At 48.7% G+C, this 26,668-nt stretch overlaps 1 protein-coding gene and 1 non-coding gene across 2 annotated transcripts in view; both read right to left on the bottom strand.

Annotated features, from left to right (window-relative positions):
- Positions 1-26,668, bottom strand: part of Fcgbp (Fc fragment of IgG binding protein) — an 85,784-nt gene that overhangs the window by 29,108 nt on the left and 30,008 nt on the right. Inside the window, 7 exon segments of the mRNA XM_029531756.1 lie at positions 4,946-5,295; positions 6,774-6,886; positions 15,332-15,603; positions 17,944-18,327; positions 21,111-21,310; positions 24,701-25,274; positions 25,605-26,176. Of these exon segments, the coding sequence (XP_029387616.1) occupies positions 4,946-5,295; positions 6,774-6,886; positions 15,332-15,603; positions 17,944-18,327; positions 21,111-21,310; positions 24,701-25,274; positions 25,605-26,176 (2,465 nt within the window).
- LOC115063063 lies at positions 12,768-12,873 on the bottom strand. The gene has a single exon (XR_003842943.1). It is a non-coding gene; the product is annotated as a U6 spliceosomal RNA (small nuclear RNA).

The following is a 26,668-nucleotide window of genomic DNA, read 5'->3' as shown; positions in this document are numbered from 1 at the left end:
TGCTGAGGTGTCACTGGCTCAGTGAGGCTGTCCCTGATCACCCTTCCAGTAGCCCTTTCCTGTTGCCCCCCCCTCTGCTTCCCAGTTCCCACAGCTCCTAGCCCTCTCCCACAGTGTGCAAGTTTCCCACATGCTCCACCTGTCAGAACCACTGGGAGCCCACCTCATGGTTTTATCTCCAGGGCCTCTGACAGTGGCTGGCAGAACGGTAGGCTCATTACAAGTGTGAAGCCAGAGTGAGGAAGGAACCTGGCAGGGTTGGTGGCAGCAAGGGGCAGCAAGGGGAGCCAATGAAACAGTGGGACTCACGTTCATGACATGAGCAAGCAAGAGTCAGGAGGCTGTGGGTGGAAGCAGTCAAGACCGCAAGCACCAAAATGGTGACAAATTTGGCAGAGGACTGCCAACCTCTTTAAACCACCGTCGCGATGTAGCAGTGGGCTAGTTTTCTTTCTGCTGCTGTGGCACAGTGCACTTGTCAGATGCAACTTTGGGGGAGGAAATTACAGTTCATCCTTGAGGGAAGCCAGGCTCGAAGCAGAAATCATGAGGAATACTGCTTGCTGGTTGGCTCACTGTTTAGTTCTCTTACACAGACCAGGCCCTGGTGCCTAGGGATGGTGTTACCCACAGTGGACCAGCCCTTCCTACATCATTCAATAGCTAGCACAACCCCTCACAGACAGGACCACAGGCCAACCTGGTCTAGACAGCTCTGCAATTGAGGTTTTTCTCAGACGACTTTAAGCTGTGTCAAGTTGACAATTAGGGCTAGTTAGGACAATCCGAATAGGCATCATTGGGCACAATGAACAGGTTAGTCTTCAAATGGTAACACCAGCTTGCTAGTAACCCCAGTTCATCCTCCATGTCCCAAGTCCTACACTTGGATCCCCTGGAATACCAGGAGTAACTTTGGAAGGTTCTAGCCTCTGAGGAACAAGACTCAATGTTTGTTGCTAACTTTAAAACCCTCATCGTGCAGGGGTTTGGAGTCTTGATTTACTTGCATTTGAGATCTGATCTGCTTATGTGTGGAGAAACCCGATTCTTACCTAAAGTCCTGATTGGCCCAGAAGTTCCTCTGGACTGAGGGATCTGGGTTTCCAGTACCCTGTTTCTTCCTGGTGGTGAGGACATCTATACCAACTCTCGATGCCCCTTCCCCTCTGTGTCAATTGGAATGTGATTGAGCAGTCCTGGCTGACATTCTGTTGGCTGTTTTAATGTACACCACTGCTGGGGGTGCCTGCCTCTTGAGCCCCAGCTGGGAAGGAATCAAGTCCATGACTGGACCTGCATAGAATGGGCTTAAAGTCTCTAAACTAGTTGCAATAGACATTTAAAAATCCGTGCTATTAAAAATTAAAATATAAAATTTCCTGTTCGGGCACAACACTGTGGTATAATATGGCTTAAGTGTGCATTATATGAAAAAGACACTTGACTCTTAAATGAGCCATTGAACTTTTATAGTATCTTGCAGTTGGAATTGTTTTGCCAAATTAAGATATGTGGAATTAGGTAAGTATACACATACATATATATGTATGTATATATTTATAAGCATATATATTTATTGCATATATATGTATAATATATACACACATACACACATATAGTGTGTTAGAGAGAGACAGAGACAGAAAGAGAGACACAGAGAAGGTGTCCACAGTGCTTAGAGGCATTGAATCTCCTGGAACTTGAGTTAAAGACAGTTGTGAGTGACCTTCTGACCTTCTGGGCAATGGGAACTGAATATGGGTCCTCTGGAAAAGCACTATGTACTCTTAGCCATTTTTATATAATCAAGATTTTTTTCTAAAAGATGGGAGCAAATCTAGGGCATAAAGATCCCACATGTCAACGATACCCCCTCCTAGTTCACAGCAAAGACGTTGAAGGGACAGCACCAATGTTACTCTAACTTTAAGCCTTGAAGTTCCCCAGTTCTCAAAGAGCATCCCTCCACCTTTTGATGGATCTGAGCTGCCTCCTCTCCCCCTGCACGAAGCTGCTGGAGGATCAGGAGAGAGCACCTACCCTAATGCACTGGTGACTCTGAATTGCTCTCTTCCTTCAGAGTCCATCAGGTACCCCGTTTTCTTGGGGTCTTCAACTGAGTGCAGCAGAGGGCAGCTCACTGAGACCTACCTGGCAGGTTAGTCCAATGCCCAGGGTTGACCCAGGTATTCTTGGATCCACTTGCCATTTTGTTGGGATAATCTTTTTGTACACTGTATATCTCTGTCCTTCCTCACCCGTCTAAGGCATCTTCTGATTGATTTAATAAAGATCTGATGGTCAATAGCTAGGCAGGAGAGGGTAGGTGGAACTTCTGGGCAGAGGTAGAAACCCTGGGAAAGAAGCAGGTCCCAACCAGGCATGGAGAAAATCAGGCATAAGGGATTGAGGAGAGGCAATTGGGCTATGTTGCAAACGTGGGTGAGTATAGACAGGGTTAATTAAGTTATATGAGCTAGTTGGAAACAAACAAACATAAGCTATAAGCCCTAAGCATTTATAAATAATAAGAGGTCTCTGTGTCGTTACTGGGAGCTGATGGTCACGACAGTTTGAAGACACTATTTCTACTTCTAACCCGTTAAATTGGTCAAAGGCTGGTGAAGCTCTTTGCCAGGGTTTCAGCTACACACCACCCATCTGAAGTTGCTGTGTAAGCCCTGGTCTTAAACAATGCTATTGAGACAACTGTCAGGCCACCTCCCAGCTCTCCATACTCAAGTGACAAAACAGGAGGCACTCATATTCCAGCAATGACTGGTTCTGGCTGGATGCTGTCACAAAAGTATCCTGTTCAGCACTTAAGCCAAGATTAAGGTGGGGGCTTGTTTGCGATTATTATTATTATTATTATTATTATTATTATTATTAAAATATTATTAATTATTATTAGTTGATAATAATAATGTTATTAATGATATTAATAACAGGATAACTGAAGGCTCTTTTCAGCCTTGTCATAAAGACTGTACCAAATTACAGAGATTAAATTACATCCAGAAGCCTCCAAAAGTGTATGAGCAGTCAATAAATTACAAACAATTAAGGGGGCAGAGGCATGGACCTTTCTTGATTGGTAGACCCAGTCTATAGTGACTAAGACGATACTGACTATGAAAAGACCATACAAGCCCCCACCTTCAGAGCATCCAGAGTTGAAAACGTGGAGCTAGATCTCTCTAGAGGCCGCTGCACCCTGTTAGAACCGGTATGCTAGACGGCCAAAGCTTCAGATCACAGGGCTCCATGATAACTCGGCTAAGGACAGAGGAGGCTTGGGGACTCCCACAACCCAGTTAGCTTTAATGGTCCCTTCCCTGTAGCGGTGGGGGACAGAGGGACAGGATGAGGAGGGGAGAGGGAGGATGATCACAACTGATCCTAAGGTGCCCGCTCAGAAGCTTTGTCACTGACACAGAGGTGGGGTTTTGGTTGTTTTGTTTGTTTGTTTGTTTGTTTGTTTTTCAAGACAAGGTTTCTCTGTGTAGCCCTGACTGTCCTGGAACTCACTCTGTAGACCAGGCTGGCCTCGAACTCAGAAATCCGCCTGCCTCTGCCTCCCAAGTGCTGGGATTAAAGGCGTGCGCCACCACTGCCCGGCTGAGTTTAAACTACCCTTGAGCAAAAAGAACTAATCCTGCTGCATCCCGTTATGAGAGTACTTGGGAAGTCCTACAGCCGTTACGGTGCACTCTGGCTGACCACTCAACTCAGTTCCCTGTATGTACCAGAATGTCCAGTTTCAGTCTACAACAGTGACTCACTTTGTGACTTCAATGCTCAAGTGAGTTTGCCCAGAGAGGCAGAAAATGCAAGTAAAAGTAACATGGAGCTGAAGTGTGCCTAGAAAGAGGATGAATCCTCTCCCAGCCCCGCCCTGAACACCACCATATTGCTGACCCTGCAGAAAGGGATGATGGGATTCCAGATGGAGCCTGTTGGGGGCTCTTCTAAAGAAAGAGCACCATTTCCTCACGTAAAACAGCAATGTTTTGTGTAACAGGAGGTGCTCAAGGAAACGCAAATCACAGTTCCAAAAGCTTGGTCACCTGACTGGTCACTTTATAGTACTCCCATGCTGTCAGTAGAGTGCCACTAAGTTCAGGACATATGCTGCTAATGGATGGATGTGAACATACGCACAGTGCCCATAGAGGTCAGAAGAGGGCATCAGGTCCCTCAGAACTGGACTTACAGGTGTCTGTGACCCACCTAGCAATGGGGGCTGGGCATTGAGCTCCAGCTGTTTTGAAGAACAGTGAGTTCTGTTAACTGCCAAGCCATCTCTCTCAGCCCTCTTCTTTGACCCTGCCGAGCCTCCAATTTTCATTTCTCTCCTCAGAACACTCTCTCTGCTTCTATAGACCAATACACATCTATATAACGGGGGGGGTTGGGGTGTGTGAAACTACTTAGAAGCAACAGCAAGTCTCACAGGACAGGTTACAATGTTGAGATCACCCCCAGATGTGAACCACTGTGGTCAAGTCACACATTTGGGCCCAAGTAATCACTTTGAGGGAAAAAGATGGATCCCCTCAAGAGATGACAGCGATACCATCTTCTCCAGAGCCCTTGTAGGACCAGAGCTAAATGGCGTTCATTCAAACCTTAAGTGTGGGTAACAGTGCTCTCTGTTGCTTGAGGCTCAAGTGCCTGCTTTGTTTCCTGCTCTTAAAAGCTCCCAACTTCCTAGTTATTACCTTCAAGAGAGATTTCAGGGTCACTTTTTCTTCCCAAAGCAGCCACATTGAGTGACTCTCTGCCACCAACACCCATCCCTTTGGTTGGCTTATTTGGATGGTGGTGGAGCCTAGTCCTCCACATTGAAAGGGGATGGTTTGGGGTCTAACACAAAGGCTTTAGCTCCTTTTTTGTTTTGGCTCAGTTAACCTTAAACTCACAGCCTTGGAGAACCTACCTTCGCAAGGCCAACTTCTCCATAGATCAGGGAAATGATATGGTCATAGGCATGCACAGTGACCAAGCGCACATAGGAGACTTTGTTGGAGCTCCGGTGCTCATTCTTGGCATCTACTTTAAAGGCCAGCAGGGAGCCCTTGCTGCTTCGCAGCTCAGCCATGGTGTAGGTACAGGTGCCCATCATGTCATAGCGACGGCCATCGAAGGTGGTATAGTGGGGATCACCCTGGGCGCGGCAGACAGCTCTGGACTCTGCCACACACCTGGCCTTCCCGCTCACCATCTGGCAGCGCTGCCCAGATGCACACTGAATGCCTTGGCAGGATGCCTCTGCTGGGGCAAGCAGAGCTGGGGAGGGAAGAGAGTTGGAGTTAGAAATGTGCCTGAGGTCAGACACCNGGGCCTCCTACAGTGTGGACTATGCCTGTCGGCCCACGACCACCCCTTGTACAGCCGTGGAAACTGAGGTTTGCAGGCTCATGGGGAGAGCGCCTCTCCCAGGGTTTCNGATTCTACAGTTCAACACAGCTTGGTCCAGAGGAATGGCAAGTAGTGAAGAAGGACCAGGAGCAACTGATGAAACATTAAACTGTTTGTAGTTCGATATCCCACCAGGCTAGGGTTGCCAGAGGATAGGAAATGGAAGATGGAGTCTTTAGCAAAGTGGAGACAACTGTTGTAGAGGTGACCTTAGTAGGTCTTAGCTCAAGCGCCCACCACTGGGCCACTGGATAGAGTATGTTCAGTGCTCGGCTCCGGTGTCCTGTGATATGGGTCTGCCAATCAGTTTCCCCACAGACATTTGAGGGAGACATCGGCGTATTTTAACAAGTTAAGGCATAGGCTGTTTGTAACTGAGCCTATATAATTAATTGCTGTTCCCAGGCTGTGAATTCTGCAGGAAGGCCGTGAGGAATTCTTCCCCTCCAGTATTCCTGGGGTCCACTGTGGCCTCCCAGGTCAACCCTGAAGAAAACGCAGTTGTGGGTCCAACTACCTAGTTCCTCCCCGTTACAAACCCAGCCCCTTGGCCTTCCTGAGAACCTGCTGACGTAATCCTCCCTGTGCCCCTATCTCCTTCCTCACGTATGCAGGCATCCACCTCCGCGCCTTCCTGGCTTTGGCCGCCTCAGAGCCTGAGCACCTTGTGCAGGGTCAGATGAGGGAAAGAATGGTGTGAGACAGTGGTAACTGGATGCTGGCGCGGTGCACCTCGAGTAAGGCGCCATTGTTTTCTTCTGCTGACTGCACTCATGGTTTAGTAACTAAGTAGCCATGGCTGCCCTGGAACTCACTCTGTAGATCAGACTGGCCTCGAACTCACAGAGAGATCCACCTACCTCTGCCTCCCGGGTGCTGAGATAAAACAGCGGTGTGCACCACCATGCCTGGCTGTGGTAATTTATGTTTGATGCTACATCTTCTACTTTTCTGATGAAACTGGTTGGTTAGCTGACTCTTTATATGAAGTCTGAGACCCCACACCCCCTTTAAAGTCCTGCGAGAGCATACACTCCGACTGGACTCAGTCACTGGTATGATTCCTGTTTTACTAGATCTTGGTGGCTTGTACAAGAGGATGAAGGGAAGGTGAGGATCATGGACATTTAGACAGAATCACCTAAAAATCGAAGCAGGTAGACTCCAAACATGGAGTGGGGGCTCCCACCTCATTTTCCTGCACTTTCTCACTTCTACTGCAGCTAGCCTGGGAGGGACTGGGACATGATTTATGAAAGGTTTACAAATGAAAGATGCCGACCCAGGCAGGTCAGTTTCCCATGGTCCCATGCCCCAGGATGTGGATGAGGTTCAATCTGACTTACCCCATAGGAGGGTTGCTCCAGCCCAGAGTGCCCAACAGCTCCACAGGGATCCCATGTCTGCAGCAGGGAGAGATGGAGGCTCAGATAAGGCGGTCCTACTGTCCTGCTGGAGACTCATGGAGATCACAGAAGAGGGCAGCCCCAATATAGTGGGTCTTGGAGGCAAGGAAGGCTGGGGTAGGGATGGAAGTCGGGTGGGTAGGACCAGGTGTGGGCAGGCTGTGGGGAGCTGTCCAGTATATCGGGGAGTGAGCTAGAGGTTCTGAATCCAGGGAAATGGGTGGGAGAACTGGATATTCAGATGCCCCGAGGGGAAAGCTAGGAGGTCTAGAAAGGAAGGCAAGAGAGGAGATGACCCATCCTACTTCCGTAGAGAGCCCCACCCATCTCTTCTCACCTGCAGGTCCTGGAGCTGCGGGACCAGGCTGGGGACTGAGCTATATAGTGCCGTTTCTTGTTCCCTCAGGCCACAGCATTGGCCATCTGCCAGGCAGATGGTGCCAGCTTCCTGGAGGAGGCTGCTGATGTCAGGCCAGAGGGAAGAGTGAGTCCTGAAGCCTTCCGAAGGGTGAAGGCTAAGTCTACAGCCCGTGTTCTGAGATGACTGTGAGGTCAGCTGGTGGCTGTACCCTAGGAGCTATAGAAAACTCTGGTCTTGAAAGAGTGCTGTCTTTAGAGGGACAGCTGGAGAGTAGTGTGCCAGTGGACGGGGTTCCCTGAGCAAGGTAATGGGGATCGGAGGGTGACATAGCATTGGTTATGTTTGTTGGCTTCCTGGCAAGATTCCGATCTTTAGTCCTTACTTATAACATTATCTAAAGGTCCATGTCCGGGTTCTGGCTCCTTGCAGTCCCCATGGGCTGATCCCTGGTCCGAAGCCACCCATATCTTGCTTCTAATTGCCAGTGAGTGTAGTTGTCTAGGGATGCATAGTCTGAGGCCCTGGCTTGAATTCTTGTGTAGGGCATGATGTTTTAATCTCAGAAAATTATTTGATTTGGTACTTGAGATATCCCCTAACCCATCTCTCTCCACGAAGAAGGGACTGGCTAATCTTGGGGTGAATATATGCCTTCCTCTCACCTAATTGAGAATTTTCTTGAGATATGATATGGGACATCAGGGTGCAGAAAAAGTAGCAGAGTGAGTTTGAGCTTTCTGGGATATAGTCAGCGACTCCCAAAGGGCTGGTACAGTCCATGACATTATTGGTTGAATCTGAAATGTCTTCCCAGGCTATTGTATTTTAACATGTGGTTGTCAGTAACCAGTAACTTTGTGAAGTTGTGGAATGTGAGGTTTGGGACATAAGGCCTCATAAATAGAAGCAACCTACTAGGGTCAAACCTCAAAGGTTATACATGTCCCTGCTTCTGTCCTGCTCTGATTCTTGCTTGCTTGAGGTGACCAGCCACCCATGCTCCTGCTTTAGATGGAGTCATTCCAGCCATGATGCCCTGTGCACCATGATAGACTGTACTCCCTCAAACCATGAGCCAAAATAATTTCTTCTTCTCTCATTACTTCTCTCAGGTGTTTTATCACAACAAAGATAAATGTTACAGATACAGAAAATTGGTCCAGAGAAGAGGAGGTTTTAGTATAATTAAATCTGACTATGTGGTTCTTGTGCTTTGGAACTGGCTTGTGGAAGGGTTTTGGAGGTGGCTAATGTGGTGGAAAAATTTGAAGTTGGCCAAAATGCCAATAGAAATGTGGACAATAGAGACTGTCCTCATGAGGTTATTGGGAATTAGGGTAAAGGCTGCTTATGCTCCATTCTGGCAAAGACCCTTGCTACATGCTGCCCATGAAAAATCGAGTTGAGGCTGAGTCTCAAAGTAATGGAGTGATTTGGTAGAGGAATTATCACCGGCTGCTTCTAGGCTGGTATAAAGGGAGAGCCGATAGAGAAAGTGGGGCAGCGAAGTGGACTACTGTGTAGTTTGGGAACCCAAGAGCATTTAAAACTACAGACAAGGTGAGTGAGAACAGATACGATTGTTCAGAATACCAGGACAATGGAAGAGAGGCTTCACGTGATCGGGAAGGTGCCTCAAGGAAGACACGCCTCCCACTGACACTTTCAGGGTACGAAGTGAATGGAAAGGATCTTCTTTAAAAGGAGACATGTGCAGAGGGAGGGGTGTCTTTCTCGAAAAATGACCCTGCGGGGAAATGTTTCTCTGTTCAGAGGCACAGGAACTAAGAGGCCACTGTAGCTGCGGTCCAAATGAATTCAGCTGCACCCTGAGTTGGCAGCGGACCTTGGCATCATGCACATTAGTGCTGGCTCTGTAGGCATGCATGACGACCGAACAGTGAGGTGATTACTGGGGCTTGCACCAAGGCTCCAGAAAAAGGGCTCTATCAGGCTCTATGTAGCAGAGGCAGAGTCCGTGTGGGGTAGTCCTCATAAGTCAATGCCTGAGGTAGTGAAGCTGAACCCCAAGTTGCAATGGACACCTTAGGATGGTGGTGGTGCCACCAGGAGCATTGCATGTATGTCAAGGAAGGCTTCCGGCAGTGTCTGGAGACAGTGCTGCAAATGGCAATGCCACAGGGGTCTGACCAAGCCCTAAGAACCCAGGCGGAGCCAGTGATGCAATCATGTGCTGTACATTCTGAGCTGTAGCTACAGTGTTTAATGTTCGTCCTGCTGGCTTTGGGTATGTCTTTGCTCCAGTCCTTCCTTGTTACCATTTTTCATAGCATGAGAATATTTACTCGATGCCACTGGGTGATGGCAGAATGTAGCATCTTATTACTGAAGGGCTCATAGCTAGCAGTGCCTTGAGTCCCAGAGGAGACTGATGGACTTTTGACTAATGCTGCAACCACTAAACATTGGGGACTCTCGGATTATGCGTTTTGGCATTTTGCATTATCAGATGGCCATGTTTGTCCTGGGACCAGAAGTGGAATGTTATAGTATGTATCTGAGACACTCCCCAGCTGACATGTTTAAACACCTTTGTGTAAGGAGCTGTTCACGGCTGTGGCAAAAGTGTCTGAATTAAACAATCTAAGGAGGAGAGCTAAAGGCTTATTTTCACTCACGGTACAGTGGTGATTTTAGTTCATCATCACCCGGGTCCATTGCTTTTTAGCCAGTGGCAAGTCAATAACATCATGACAGTGGGGCACTGTAGCAGAAAAGATAGGTAGTTAGGTAGATGATAGATACATACATACATACATACATACATACGTACCATTTTAGGGCATGCCCTACTTTCTTCAATCAGGCCCTGCCTCTTAGCTCTACAAGCTATCAAAAATTCCATAAATGTCTAAGTGCACTGATGGATTAATCCACTGATAATGTCAATACCCACGCAATTCAGTTGGGGAAACTGAAGCTGGGAAGACATGTGAAGTGAAGGAAACTGCAGTGTTTGTAGCTTTGTCCCCAACAGGCTGCCGTAATCTTGAGTTGAAGGTCCTATTATGAGAAGCTACAGTTCAGGTCTTTCTGCTGTGTTGAAGCTACTGTGCCAGGGACCTTCCTCAGCTGCTGCGCATGCACTCAGATGAAGGCTCTGCATACTCAAAGGGGCCTGGCTTAATCATAATACCTCCTATTTTGTGGTTTAGACCCTATCTTGAGGGCCTTGGAAGAGGCTCATGGGTAGAAACACCCTACAATGGAGATCCAATCTGCTATGATTGGATATATGCGTAAACCACTTATATGAATATCAAACCTATGCTTTCTTACAGTTATCCCTGCATAACTGTATAGCTCAGCAGTGTGAGTATTTCAGGGGCATACTTTCTGTGAAGTATATGTCTCAGGCTGCATGTGTACTTTCTGCTCTGGCTTGCTCTGCAACTCTTTTTCTGTGGGTATTTCAAGGACCTTGCTTTGTGTGAATTTCAGTCTTTGAGTAGGGTCTTCTCAGGCAGCAGCAGGGTTGAGCTATATCCCCCCATTGTTGTTACAGAAGACCACCTAGAATTTAATGGATGCCTCTAGTACAGGGAACTGTGGGAGATTTTCACTACCCCTTCCTGAGTTAGATGGAATGATATTCTTGCTTGAGAGGACATGGCCATCGGAGGGCCATCTTCCCTGCAATGCCCTGAGTTACTTTATTGTGTTTGATAAAAAGCCAGGTCAGCCACATGAGACCCTGCTAGATGAGACATCTCTGAAGTGACCCCATAGAAAACTGGATCCCTAGCACATGAAGGTGGCCAGTGCTGCCCTCCAGAACCTGTCTTGCAACCGTGTGTCTCTCATTCTGACATCATGCACAGCCCTTGCTCAGTGTCCACTACCACCCAGCCTCATATTTAATTTCTTCCTCTGTGTGTGTGTGTGTGTGTGTGTAGGGAATGAGTAGCTTGACTATAAGCCCTACTTGAAGCAGGCCCAGGATCTCAAACTTATTATCCCTTCCTCCCATGCTTTGTCAGATGCTAACACACTGGTGTGGGGTAATTATGGCGTGTCCCACGGAGGAGTTGGTGCAGCTGACCTCAGCTCGGATAGGCTCTGACTTGGTTTTCCTTGGGTCTTTCAGTCTGACTACTGACCCAGGTGAGCACGGTCAGGCCCTGCCATAATTAGGGGGACTGGGATAATAAACGGGGCAGAACTTGCTGGATGCCCAGTCTCAGGATTGTATCCAACCCTGGTCCCTTAGGTACAGTATGTGTGTGGAAGCACAAGGAAGAGGGTGATGAAATCCAAGGCTCCTTGGATGGAGAACCTGCTCTCACTTCTCATGCCCCCCAGAAGCCATTTCTGAAGGCTTCCTTCCTCCTCACATTGTTCTGCTTTTCTCTTCTGGATGTGGAACCAGCCCTCCATCCCCCAGGACTGGCCCTTTGGCTACATCATTAAAAAGTAGAATCAAATATGAACCCCAATTACTTAAGGAAAAAAATGCTTGCAGCTTCTCTGTGACACAGCTTGGATGAAACAAACTGAAGGGTGTGTGTGTGGGTCTGGCCCAAGATCAGGAGCCCAGGTTTTAACACTATCTTCTAGTTGTATCTCCTTTCCCTGAACTTGGGCAAACGGACAGAAGTTCCTCCTGTTCCGATCTTTATGGCTTTAAAGCACAGCCCTGACCTCTGTAAATGCTGTAGGTTGGAGCCAGACCCATATGCTTTCTTCCTGTTTGCAAGCCTTCCCCCTCTTACTTAACACACTTGTCACCAGATAAAAATTTGGTGGGGAGTGAAATTAAGTGTGATCTCATTTTATAAAGGCACCGTTTGAAAAGCATTCCCTGGTCTCCCTAGCACCAACCCCCAGCCCTTGACAGCTTTTCAGGATTCCGATTCCTCGTTGGAAAGGATGAACATGCAAACGGGAAACTGGGAGGGTGGCTGCTATGTCCTGAGAGCTACACCCTAGTACCTTAGATACAAGAAGGGCTGCTCTGGAGTCTGCAGATGCTGGGGCCAGAGGGCCAATGCCAAGTCACTGGGATGCAAAGGTTCCCGGATTACCACTCGCTAATTCTCTGCTAAGTGGAAACTACTGTAAAAAGGACAAGTGTTCTGGGCTTATCTTTCTATTACAGACTCAACAGTGAAGCTCCTGTTCAGCTTGTACCATGGTGTTCTCTTTCCCTTGGGTCTTCTATGAAAAAAATTAACCATTTGCTATGCCCTCCAGCCCCACAGGAGAACCTGCAGTACCTTAAGCTACAGTTACAGGGGTACCACATACAACTTGGTTTTTCTTTGTGTATTTTCTCTTCCTTCTACTTGCTAATTGTTGGTAGTGAGTTTTTCAGTTCAGCATCCTTTGTCCTTTGAGAGCTTTGTTACCATGGGAAACTCTTGTTGGAATTTAGCATACTGGATATGTTAGTTCGTTTCTTAGACTCTGAAGTGGAAGAAGATTCTGTCCAAGATTCTCGGTAGACAAGAACCTCACACTCTAACGACATGAGGACAGCTAACTGTAGTTTCTTTTATTCTGCCATAAATGTGATTTGAGTTCAAGGTTCCTTTTTTCACATTCAAGTTCATAAAAATATGGAACGGCTCACAAATTTGTGTGTCATCCTTACACAGGAGGCACGCTAATCTTCTCTGTGTTGTTCAAGTTTAGTATATGTGCTGCTGAAACCAGCACACGGCTTCCTTTGAATAAGCTAGATCATGCTGTGGTGTTGCTCTGTTTCATTAAGGAAGGGAACAATTGTAGAAAGGAGCTAAAAAGTAGAGGATAGATGTAGGAAAGGCCACCAGGTGTGTCCTTGGTAAGAAAGGATAAAAATAAAATATTTTTGAACAAGGCATGTTGCAGAAGGTCCAGGTAAGAGGGCAATGGAACGTCAGGAATCTCTCTGTCTCTCTCTGTCTCTCTGTCTCTTTCCTCTCTGTCTTTGTCTCTGTCTCTCTCTCACACACACCACACTACACACACACACACACACACACACACACACACACACTTAAATGATTTACATTTCCTGCTCGATAGTGGTGGCCCATTCTTTTGATTCTAGCACTTAGGAGGCAGAGGCAGACAGATCTCTGTGAGTTCTAGGCCAGCCTGGTTTACAGAGTGAGTTCCATGATAGCCAGGGCTACACAGAGAAATCCTAGCTCAAAAAAACAAAAACATTTTTACAAAAGGGTTTAAATTTCTTACAGTCAAAACTCAGCATACTTATAAAACTGAAGCCTGGTTCTCTATTTAGAACAAGGAGGTTTTCTTAAGATATTGATCTGTTCTTGGTAACATTTATAAGAACTGGCTTAAAGAACAAATATACAAATATTTCATGTTTATCAAGATAATTACTTGTGTTTTCTGTTGTTTATCAGGCTTTTCAAACTGTGCAGGAACTCAATTCTTTAATAAAATCAGGACTGACTTAAAGCCATGTTTATTTTGAATGTTACAGGAGAGCTGGATGAAGGCCCACCACAACCTCCTCAGGAGAACTGCAAGTTTCCTGGGGGGGGGGGTTTCATCTAAGGCTTGGAAGGACAAAGCCAAAGAGGAAACAGGGACGAAGAGGACACATGCAATGTGTCCCTTGGGACGAAGAAGAGGACACATGCAATGTGTCCCTTGGGAAGAAGAAGAGGACACACGCAATGTGTCCCTTGGGACGAAGAAGAGGACACATGCAATGTGTCCCTTGGGACGAAGAGGACACATGCAATGTGTCCCTTGCTTTGCAAGGCCATCCGGGACCTAGGAGGTGACATGACTTCCCTAAAGTGGCCCCCAAACTCTGAGAAGTCACCTCTTCCACTGGTCAGGGAGGCCCTGGGGTCCCCAGGGTTTAGATGGCAACTGTGTACATCCTGTGAAGGGAGCTAGTGAAGGAAGACATGTCCATGGTCACGCTTGTGCTGTATGCTGGGAATTGTGTGGAGCTGTGATAGCCCCCTGAGATCCCAGCCTGCTGGGAATTGCCCACCAGCTTCTAACTCTACACCTTGCTCTCTTTAGTACTAATAATCCAAACACCCTTCAGTCCCAGCTTTCATTAAGCTGTCCATAAGCGTGTGACTCTGCACCTCCTCATGCCCACGCTGCCCTCAGCACACATCCCACCCCACCCTTCTCATCACGCCACACCTTTACTCACACCTCAGACTGTAAACTGACTCCAGCTCTCCAACTACTCTTCCTGCATCCTAGAAGCTGAATGCGGAGGGTAAAACACAGGGCCACTCTGGCTGCTTTGTAATGAAACTCCCTGGAAGACACTTTTGTACTTGTTGTCTTTATTCCATCTCTATTTCTTGGACTAATTCCCAAGTTTTTCCTTCCACCAGTTGACCAAAAGTTGCAAAAGGACTTCATGGTACTAAAGCCAGTGGTGCATCCATTTTCTGTCATCTTAATGACCAGTGGCAGTGTTTGACAGCCCTCCTGCTTTGCGTATGTGATTTCCACTTGGCTTTCAATGGTCTCTATCAACTTTTCTGTTCACTTTTGCCTTCTTGATTGGATTCAGGAATTAAATCCCCACTCTAACTCTATGAGAAAACACTAGCCCTCCTCCTGTTTAAAGGTGATGAAACCAAGTCAGAGAGAGACTGGGCGACTCAGCAGGCTTATAAACAAGAAGGACAGAGTCTGTCTCTCTCTCTCTCCACCCTTTATACTTCTTCACCATTCATCCATCCGCGCCTCTAATCATCCATCTGTGGCTCTCAATCTCCCATGTCTCTCCCACTCTGGCCATCTGACTCTTCATCTGCTCACACACCCACACATGCACCTTTTGTCTTCTAATAAGGACTCGTCATCATCCACGTCCCCTACAGTGGGGAGAAAGTTGGGGAGACAGCAGGAGACACACACTCTGGGTCTAGATATTTATTTACTCAATGCTTTCAGGTTTGGCCTCGGTGGCTCAGCAAAGGGGGAGGGACAGGGAAGGGACACACAGGGCACCTTCCAATCACTGTAACTTCTGGAAGGGAGCAGGTCTCGATGCCTTCAGTGCCAGTGGTGACCGATCAGTTGGAACTGCAAGAGACAGACACTTAGCACTTGATCCTGCAAATCCACCCACTCCTCTTTCCCTAGTTCCCAAAGTCTGGCCTCCATCCTCCATCCTCACCATGGGGAGAAGTCCTGTGCTCTCCACTTCTCCATCGATGTCTTCCCCTGAGAACCATGTGCATCATTGGTTTGGTCCCCATCAAAGTTTCCACAGGCCCCACATAGCATGGCTGCATGGTCATCACCAACCATCACATCCAGAAGCCCATCTTTTCCGAGCCACACCGTGACCCCAGCCTTCTGGTGGACAAGCATGGAGCCATCGGGCATCTTCCTCACAGACACAGATGTTAACACAGTAGCTGGGAGATCCACTCGGAGACCGTTCACCTGGTGGAGGGGGAGGGGAAATGAAGACGTGAGACTTGAGTGACAGAAGAGTTGAGGGGTCACCAAGGCTGGAGTCCTCGTGCACAGTGATGGTCCAAGCAAAGGGGCAAGTGCTGGAAGAGGGGGGTTACACGGAGGGTCGGAAAGGTGGGGGAGAGCTGGGGTGTGTCTACATACAGCTCACGGTGCATGCGCCGACTGCTCTAATATAAGATTAATTAATTTATGTGTATGCACATGCCCTGATACAAGTATGGAGTTCATTTGGCAACCTGTGGGAATTGGTTCTTTCCTCCCACCCTGTGGGTTCCACGCATCAAATTTGGGTCCCATCAGGCTCCGTGGCTTGTTTCCCCACCAAATCATTTCACTGGCCCAATAGTAACTTATTAATCTTTGGAGAATATCTTTCTGTATACATTGGTAAGGATAGGAAGAAGAAGAAGAGGAGGAGGAGGAGGAGGAAGAGGAAGAAGAGGAGGAGGAGGAAGAGAANGAAGAGGAAGAGGAAGAAGAGGAGGAGGAGGAGGAGGAGGAGGAGGAGGAAGAGAGATTGCCCAAAGTGTCTCTCTATAACTTTCTAAGGCTGGTACAACACTTTTTTTTTTTAAACCAGACAGTTAAATCAGGAATTCCAGGCTTAAACTATTAAGTTATAGTTTTCACAATGACTCTCCAGATTGTCTGTAAGTAACTGGATCTCTAATAAAAGCAACTTTATCAGCTATTGTTTTTGGCTTATGTCTGAATGAAAATAATGATCCCAACAATGTAATAATCATGAGGGAAAATTTCAGTTTCCTATCAAAGGCTGCAGACTCAGCAGCTTAGTGATCGCCTTCCAACTTCTGTCTGTTCTCCCTTATGGATTAAGCTTCCTGATGGTAGATTTCCTCAGTGAAATTTCTTGGAAGGACTTGTTTCCACTCTTTTTTCAAATGTGTTTGCACTTTGAGTTTCTCTGTCACACAATTTGGAACCTAGATACACATATGTGAAAGGCATATACAGATCTGAGAAAATGGATGGATGGATGGGTGGGAGGGAGTGAGTGAAGAAAAAAGGGCCAAAGAATGAGTGGGTATAGGTGCCAGGAGCAAGGAGGGAAGGAGAAAGGACAGATACAGATGAGGATGGGTACAGAGAAGGACACATGGAGACTCAGTGGGCAGAACGCCTCATTGGCTGCATGCTTTGCAGTGAGAATTGAGTCTTATCGAGGAGCCAGCACAGGGCCTTGCACACAGAGAGAAGGGCTGAGTTTTTTTCACAAAAGCCAAGATTTCATGGTACCTCCAGGCTACCAGGTTGTGCTCTGGGTACTGTCAGGAAGTGGTCTGGACTGGGAAGGATCCCTGATGACCCGTGCCTACCCTCTCAGGATGACAACAGTGTTGAATACTTTGCTGGCTCCTCCTGAAAGCTTTCTCCATGCTAGGCAGACAGTGCTGATGTAACCAGCAACAATGGACACTTGAACTGATGGTTATATGAACTCCCCTGAAAATATTTCCCAGGCTTTGCCATGACTACTGCCAGAGGATTTGAGGACTCTGTGTGGTTCCAGGGGTAGGGGTCTCTTTGGAGGAGTTTCTGTGTCCCTAGGATTGCACTGGGTGTGTGGCTTCTTCCCTCTTGCTGGTTTTGCTTGAGTCCCTTTTCTGTAGTCTTTCTTAGCTATCGGCACAACTATAGCACAGTTATCTGCTGACTCCTCTGAGGGAATCGTGGCACCTCCCTGTGACCCCAGCCTGGCCAATCATAGCGTTCTATGCTGAAGACCACAGTGATTAATTCCAGGAGTGGGCATATGTTCCAAACCTGCCTAGTGAGATGCACTGCAGGGACCTTTGTTGTGTCACTTGGTGCTGAGGTAGCAAAACTGGCAGACTATAAGCCTGGGGGAGATGCTGGCTACACTTTGCCCCTGTCAGAGGAAACTCTGAGAATGGAGTTATCAAGTGGTAAACAGATTCTGACAGTGTAGCTGGAGTGTCTGGGTCCAGACACTTCTGGGGGCCACCTCTGGGTTTTCCAGATATGGAGCCAGTCCATTCATTTCCCCTCAGCCCTCAGTTTTGTATTTGGTTTCCTTTCGCTGCTAACCAGTGGAGTCTGGATCAAAATCAACAGAAAGCTAGACTGTGACTTGAATGTAAGAACTCAGGCCAAGGAGAGGGACACAGGCTGACATGGAGAGACAGTACAAATCCAGAGAAAAGTGCAGAGACCTGGATGGAGAAAATAGACTTCAAGGTCACTGGGGAGACAGGATGTAGGACATCGTGACAGGGAGAAGGAGCCAGGGAAGATGGCCCTGCCCTCTGTGCCCAGGCTTACCCATGCACCCTTGCTTGGTATCACAGTCACCATGCCATCCTGGAAGTAGATGTGGACCTTGCTCACGATCTTGTCATTGCCATGGCAAGGCTGGACATCAGCAAGCACTCGGTACCAGGGCACATTCTTCTGGAGACCCGGGCATCGAGAAGAAAGCTCATAGACACCAGGGGAGCTGACGGCATTGTGAGCTCCATCAAAGGTAGTAAGGTTGGTGCCCATAGAGAGGGAGCAGAGACCACGGGCAGCCTGGCACTCCCGGACTCCAGCCTGGATCTCACAGACATGGCCAGATGGGCAGCCAGCTTCATGACATGTCAGACCGTTGTTTGGGGAGCAGAAACAGCGCTGGCTGCAGTCTGAGGACATCAGGGAGGAGTTCACCTGTGCACAGAAAGGGAAGGGTGTTATGCATTCACACAGAAAGGGAAGGGTGTTATGCATTCACACAGAAAGGGAAGGGTGTTATACATTCACACAGAGGGAAACTCTAGAGTTCCCAGTAAGAAATGGCTTGTGTGTCCTCTACCCAGGAGTCTCAGTGGCCCTCAGACTGTGATTGGCAAATGAAACATAGCAGAGGCCAGGCTGTGTGGAGTTCATGTCTTGACTCGAGAGCCTTGACAGCCCACCCTGTCATCACTCTGTCTGCCTCAGATTGTGCCCAGTTACAGTGAGCACACGCCTGAGTTAGCAACTGGAGAACCAAAGACCACGTGGAGACAATGCTCCTGACTCAGGCTGTCCACTATGGTTTGAGCACGGCTTGTCTACTTGAATCTATCCAAGAGTTTAGTCCTAAGGCGTTATGTACAAAGAGGCTGGGAACTTCGTGTTTAGAAGGCAGGAATTTGGGAGGTGATTAGATCAGTAAAGTCACCAAGAAAGAACCCTTGTGATTGATCCACGGTGGCCTTCCCTTTTGGTCTGGCAGCTCTTTACGCACAGGGAAGGACACTGGTAGAGGAATACACATTCCAGGGTGCCACGCAGCCAAGGGAGCTTCATGTAAGCCTTCATTATGACGGCTCTTTAGATTTCTAGCATCCAAAACTGTGAGCTTCATAACCTATTTTTTTCCTCAAAGTAAATTGCATTAGGTGGTTTCTTATACCAACGAAGCAAGTACATTAATCTAGAAACCAAACAATCTTCTCTGGACCTATCAGGTGAGTATGACACACAAGGCAGTGAGGAGATGGTGGAACCCTTGACTCATTCTGGAAACAGGGTTATAAACCAAATAGACTCAGCCTAGTGCAACATATTAGGAGTGATTTGCAACACTGCAAGAGCTAACTTCATACACAATTTTGTGTATCCCACACAGTGTGTCCCCACAGTGTACTGGTGGCCACAGCACAGAGGACAGCGCCTTGGGAATGCATTTCCTTGTGTGACAGGCCCCTAGACTTTAACACAACTGATGCCATGTTAGAGGCACCATTCTGACTTTCAGACCCAGCACAGAGGCCCCAATCCTTGCCAAAACAAAGACCTAATCCACCCAAGACCCAGTGCACAGATCCGGGAAGGTCCCGAAATGCACTCACCTTGCCTTTGGCTTTAGCAGCTCTGCTTCTTGCTACTGAAGTGTGACAACCAGGATGTGATTTTAGAACATAAAGGACAAAGGGCTGTAAGAGTCCGGGCTACCAGACTTGGCCAAGTTCTCCAGGCAGATGCTGGCTGACAGTAGAGACTTTGTTTTCAGCTTTGAGAGGGTCTGTGTGGTGGTCTCTGGTGGGCTCACCTCGCAACACAGGGAACCTTTCCCGGTGTCCCTCCCCTGGCCAGTCGCCCATTCTCGATGCCTAGCAAGGTTCCTCTGCTCCCGCAGCCCCTGTCTCCGGTTGTGGGCTGTTGACGACTATTTTCTAGCTACTTTCACTACCTGGTGAGTTCATCAGGTTTTTATGGAAACAAGGAGAGCCTGGTCCTCAGTTGTCCCCTGGCCCAGAGAGAAGTAATTGCTGTCGATGACTTTACTGGAACGACTGGTGAAATATGGCTGAAGTCTACAGATCAGATAACAGTGTTGAGTCAACATGACTTTCCTGGTTTTGATAATTGTCATCCGTGTCATATAAATAAATTTCCTTATTTTTAAATGTGAGATTGGGAGGTGCAGGTAGATGGTCAGGGATAGAGTAGGAGGTAAGGGAAGGAGGCCTGGGATGAGGAACAGAGCTGCCTGTGAGTGTCCCAGGAGGCTGCGGACCTAACCTACAGGATTCTGGATGGCTCCTAGCAGACAGCGAGACTCAAAGGGAGGAATGAAAGTTTGGCTGTCTTTGCAGGTTGGTATGTATCTCTGTGGTACACATTTTCTCTGCAAAATTAGAGAACAGCAAGTGTATCTATGTTGTTGGACTGTTATGAATATAAAGTGAATTAATGTTTCAAACAGACTTATGCACACAAAGATCTTCCAAAAAGCATCAACAAGGATATTAACAATTAAATCCCAAATCCCGCTGTTGAATGATGGGTAGCTGAGCCACCCACTGCATCACTGTGATTTCCATTCTTTCGGCTGAATGGGATGCACAGGAAGATGAGGTGGACCCTCACTGGGTACCAGCTGTCCTGAGCACCAGGATGCTGGCTCAGCCCTTCTGCAGGTGCAGGAGTTCAGAGAGGGCCGGGTAGTGAAGAAATGGCCACGCAGCGAAACAGCAATTCCCACTTCCTGGGAGCAGGCATGCTACCTTAAGTGGAAACGTGTTTGCAGTGTGACTAACGCTGTTTAGATGGAGAATTTATCCTGGTCATCTAGGTGGGAAATCCCACGGGCATTCATAAACTCTCCAGGGAGACGTTATGTCACACAGAGACGTGATGGCAGAGATTGGAGTGGTGTGACCAAGCCGAGGACTGACTGAGGCCATGAAGCGGGTGGGAGAGGCAAGGACTTGATTGTCCTCTTAAGACAATCCAGTGTCCCCTTCCTTCCCCCGCTTTGATGTCAGTGCAGCGAGTCTGGTCTTTGACTCCTGGCCTCCAGAACTGCTGGGAACTAAGCTCTCATGTTTAACCTGCTGAGCCTGGGGTGGTCAGTACAGTGGCCACTGCTGGGAGCAGGTGGTGGCCCTCCGTGTCCCAGTCCTGGAACAGAAGCCCAGAGCACAGCACCTCTGAATGTCGCTCCAGGGGTCTCCACTCACCGGTATATATTGGCCGTTATGGACGCAGCCACAGTCCTGGGCAGGAATGCACACACCCTGGGAGAGCAGGAAGTGGTCATCGCACTCACAACCTTCAAAGCAGCGGGTGGTGCAGCCAGTGAGGCCAGAGAGAGCAGCACAGGAGCCCTGGCAGGAGCGCGTGCAGACAGAGTAGTGGCTGTGGGCAGGACACTGGAGAGCTGTGGGGAGAGGAGGCAAGGTGGGTCATATGTGCTGGAAGATGTTGACCACCTGAATTTACTGGGTCTCAGGCCTGGGATGAGTGACTGCTGTTATCTGGATGGAGTGCTCCCTCCTCTGACCCCCGCACCCTACAAAAAAAAAACCCAGTGGGTTTCCAGCTGCTGAATGTGATGACTGAGAGGCCTCTGGCCTAGTCAAAGAATTCGTGTTTGCAGAGAGTACCGGGAGACTGTAAAGCCTTTGCTCTCTGTTCTATGTAAGTCACTAGGGTTCCCTCTTGCTCCAGGCCTCTCGCTTACTGATTCCTGGCCACGGTGAGATGAACACCTTTGCTGTCCGTGCCCCCTCTCCTATGATCTGCTTCAGCACAAGCCTAACAGGCAAGTCAGCCCCACACAGAAACCTGTGTGGTCACAAACCAGAGCAGAGCTGCCCTCTTTTTCAGATGTCCACGAGGAACTAACACAGCTAAGGAGACGGGAGCCCTGTGCTGTGACTCGTCCTGGCTATGTGGCTCGTGTGTTTTTTATTATTATTATTTTTTTTACTTTATTATTATTATTATTATTATTATTATTAGTTTTTTGAGACAGGGTTTCTCTGTGTAGCCCTGGCTGTCCTGGAACTCACTCTGTAGACCAGGCTGGCCTCAAACTCAAAATCCGCCTGCCTCTGCCTCCCAAGTGCTGGGATTAAAGGCGTGCACCACCATCGCCTGGCTCATGTGTTTTTAAAATTGGTTTCTGGGAGGTGTTTGGAGAATTGGGCTAAGAAAGCCTGGAGTGCTGTGAGTGGGGCTTCCTGTAAGTTCTGGTGGGAGCTCAGAACAGAAGGCCAACAAGGTTTCAGATCGTACTTGAGGGGCTTCAAGACTCTTGGAAACTGGAGCATCGTCCATTGGTGTCACAACATGCCAACAAATTTGTCTATATTTTGCCCATGTCCAGAGAGGTTTAAGACAAAGGAAGTAACCTCATCAATAGGGCAGAGGACATATCAAGGCAGCACAACATTCAGCCCATAGCATAGTGTTCCTGGCTGGGTTTAGTCAGGTTTATAGTTAGTATCAAGAACAAAATCAGAGCATAAATATTTGACAAATATTGTAGGTTGGTCAGAAAAAGCCTGTGTATTTAGGGCCAAAAAGGTATGGTTTCTAAAGGGATCAGAGGTCCCAGAAGAAGGCCAGGTATGTTGCACTTGGACAACAGGAACCATGATTTGAAGGTGTCTTGGGAATCATCAAGACATAGCTGTCATTGTCTGAAAAGGGGAACTATGAACTTGAAAGGTTTTGTTCCCTTGAGGAAACAGGGCAACTGGAACACCTCACTCTTACAGGACCTAGATGTTGTTTCCCCAGAGTTAATCTCACCATGCTCACCCGTCCAGGCACTCTGAGACCACTGCAGACATGGCCAAGGGAGGCTGATGGCTAACAACTGCTTGAGCTAGTGCCAGATGCTGAAGCCGTCTGCATGGAGGTGAGTTTGTGGGCGTGTACAGTGCAAGAGCGACGGGGCTCAGTGGCTTCACCCGGATTTCAAGAATACCCCTGAGGGGCCAGGCAAAGTGTAGCAGGGATAGGATCATGAATTGTGAGAATGGAGTTAAGAATGCCAGGGAGTTAGCGAAAGCAAGGATGTGGAACGTGGTTGGGGGTGGGGTGGGGGAAGCAGCAGGCAAGAAGCAAGAGAGGGAGGCCGTGAAGCCTGCAGCTGGCAGGGCGTAGAGGGTAGCGGTTCTTTGCTGCTTACACTATGTCAGTATTTCTCCTGCTGGGTTTTGATCTTACATTGGTCCCATCTCTCCCTTATATGTGTCTAGCCTTTCATTTTAGTGTAGGAATGTGTACCATATTATACCATTGGGTGCTGGACATATATAATTCTACTTTTATGTTTCCAGAGGCTCACATCGAAGGGTCTTCATTGTATCTTGGGAAAGACTCTGGACTCAGACATTTAAGGAATCTGGGAACTATAAAGGCTTTGGGAACTCTGGGAAATAAATTGGATGCAATTCTTATTATCATGCAGATAGTGGTCGGCTGGGATCAAGGGTGGAATGTAATGAACTGGAGATGAACACTTTCCCCCAGAGACTCATATATTGAAGACTTAGTCTCCTTGGCGGTTGAATCATTGACTTATACTTGAGTCATGGATGATCTGACTCTACCAATGACTAATCCATGGATGGATACAGCGTTTTATGGCATTACTCCAAAAACAATGGATAGTTTTGGAGTTTGGGCTTGGTGGAAGGAAACAGGTCAGCTAGCATGGGCCTTCCAAGGATATCTACTGCCTGCTCCTCACTTCTGTCTCGGTGCCTGACTCTGTGGTCACCATCTCCCCTAGCTGCAATAAGGGGACACATTGCTACAATGTGTCTGACCTCAGGCCCCAGATTGCATTTAGTTACCTTGAACAGAAATGTCTGAAACCTCCAGGCAACAGAAACACTCAGAAACTGTTTCTTTCAAGCTTTTGCCACAGTACAAAACCTAACACACAACGTTGCAGAAGACACCGGCTCGGAAGAAGACACAGGGCTTGCACCATAAACAGCTACAGCTAAAGTGATCATGGTTCACTGAGAAAGTCAGATAGAGGCTTGAATGGGATGGGGAGTCACAGGCAGAGGGCTGAGGCAGGGACAGTGAAAAACCAGGCAAAATGCTAGGCTCTGTTTAAGTAATTCCAGGATGGTGCAGATGTCATCAAATAGGCACTGAGATAGAGAAGAAGGATCAGGTTTGGGATGGATGTTGGATTCAAATGGATCACAGGGGAAATTACCCAGGAGGCCATGGGTACACAGGCCTGGTACTCAAGAGGAAGCTCAGAGATGGAGACAGGGTCTACTGTTGTCATTGGGACAGTTGCTTTGTTACGGTATGGCCCTGTGTCAAGGTTCTGCTCTCAGAAGACTGGGAGAGAAATGGCTCTTCCATAAAGCCAGTGCCAGTGGCTACAGCCTTGTCATGTGTCTGAGGTGACCTATTCCTGCCCTGTAATTTGTAAAGAGGTGTGTGGTCCTAGATTAGGGGGGTCTTTTGCCTGTGCTGTGGCACTGCACTGAGGATGTGAGAAGATATGGGGTCTGTAGGAAGGGCCAGGACTCAGGACTCTTGTGGGCTTTCAACCCATCCAACTCCATTTCAGGTCAGTATGGAAAGAGCTGGGAACAGCCCTGGGAAAAGGTGAACATCAGGGCTGGGGAGTGTGGACTCTTTACTAGAGTCCAAGACCCCAGAGCCAGAAGGGAAGGAGGAAAGCCATAGAGGATGTGGGGGCGGGGCTGGAAGAAGCCCTGTTACAGGCAGGGACTTCTACAGGGAAGGAGGGCCACGGGTCACCCACGGGGTCAGAGACACTCACGGCAGATGCTGTCTGTCCTCCAGGGTTTCACCGCTGCCCCAGCTGCCTGACAAGCTGCAGTATAGGTTGCCAGGCTACGGCAGAGATAGGCTTTGTCACCCTTATGGGCACACATGTCATACACGCATTGGCGGAAGTATTCCAAGGGACTCAGAACCTTGTGGCAAGCTGCGAAGGGGCCTTGGGGGTCCCGGATCTTCCCACAGGCATCATTTTTCTCATAGGCTTGTGTCTCCTCTGCCAAGCACACTGGGCAGCCTTGGGGCCCGCAGCCTTCACCACAGCCTAAGGAGGAGCCGGGAGCTCGCCATGCGGTTCCAAAGGCCTCCACGTTGGGGGCCACTGCTCCACTGGGCAGAACAAAGTCATCGCTCCAGTTCCCATTGAAGTTCCCACAGAGGCCACAGAGACGTCCACGGAAGGAACTCGGGATGGACATGAGGATGTGGGCATCGCCATCGAAGAGAACCTTCATCCCCTTGTTTGTCTGCAGAACCATGTTTCTGCCTTCAGCCGTCACACGCACGTGGCCTACGGCCACAGGCAGGGCCACGGCTTCACCATCCACAGTCACCTGCGTGGAAGGGTCGGTTAGGATGAGTGTGCCAGCACCTTAGTTTAAGGCAGGCACTCTCAGCTCCTTCAGAGAGTGATGTATCTCTCAGACCTGCTCGGAAGAGCTAAGTCCCATTCTGATGAGAATCAGATGTGCTAAACTCCCAGGATGAGGTAGGTCATGACTAGACTCTGAGGTGGCCCCTTTACCCACAAACCAAGAACCATCATGGTAAGGCAGTGCTATTCTTGAAGGTTGGAATTCTCCAAGGTCTACCGAGACCCTATTGAGTAAGGCTCAGCTGAGGTCATGTCCCTATAGAACATGGGCAGGGTTGTGTCCACTCACCTGTGGCCCTCGAGCCAGGCCCACAACCTGGCCTGACACGGTCACCACCACCCGCTGGGGATCTCCAGCTGAGTTCTTTTCAAGCACAATGGAGAACTCCTCATCTCCAGGTTTTGGGTGACAGACACTGGCCAGGACATAGGAGCAGGAGCCATGAAGATCATACACCCGTCCATCAAGGGTGACATAATGGACGCCTCCGTTGGCCAGGCAGTGGCCACAGCCAGTGGGATGGCAGGCCTGAACGCCATTCTCTATCCGGCACTCCTCATAGGGCTCACAGTCAGCTCCTTCCTGGCAGGTGACCTGGCCATCAGGCCCGCACTCACAGAGCCGCTCACACTCAGGGCCGGGGTAGAAGGTGGCACCTAACATGTAGTAGCGCCCTTGGTAGAGGCAGCCACACTGGCCCACAGGTACACAGGCATCACCACTGAGCACGAAGCCAGAATCACAGACACAGCCCTCACGGCAGATGGATTCACAGCCCACAGGGGCAGAGAGGCTCGGGCAACTCACAGGGCAGGAGTCACCACAGAGCTGGTAGTGGCTGTGGGCAGGGCACTGGAGGGCTGTGGGGAGAGAACAAGGAGGAGTCAGGCCGAGGCGATGGTGGGATCAGGAGGGCTTGGGTGGGAGAGCCTGACTGAGGCCCGCTGCCTCTGACTTGGCATGTGACTGGACCTAGAACATATGGCAGGGGCACTGGTGTGGGATCTCAGATGTGGGGTATGACCTGGTCTCCCTGAGGAGGGCGTGTCACCCTGACGAGTACTTCTAAAGCAAGTGACTGTCTGGGGATGTGGCCACACACCTATGAGCAGGACAGTGTAGAACTGAGCAAGGCTTTACTGATGTGAGTGTGTGGGAGGCCAGTCAACCTGACTGAGGACAGTGTGGGCATGACTGGAGCACCCACGGGCCTCTCTGACGTGTTCCAGGATGCCACTGTGGCAGTGTGTATGTGACTGGGTGACACTGACAGGTTGGACCTGACCCAGCAGATCTGCCTGGAGGAGCTGTCCCACCTCTTCTGAGTCAGAAGTCTGCTTGGATCTGCTGGG

Source organism: Mus pahari, chromosome 1, assembly GCF_900095145.1.
Source record: "Mus pahari chromosome 1, PAHARI_EIJ_v1.1, whole genome shotgun sequence".
Taxonomy (NCBI): Eukaryota; Metazoa; Chordata; class Mammalia; order Rodentia; family Muridae; genus Mus; species Mus pahari.
This window is presented reverse-complemented; position numbering and strand designations above follow the sequence as displayed.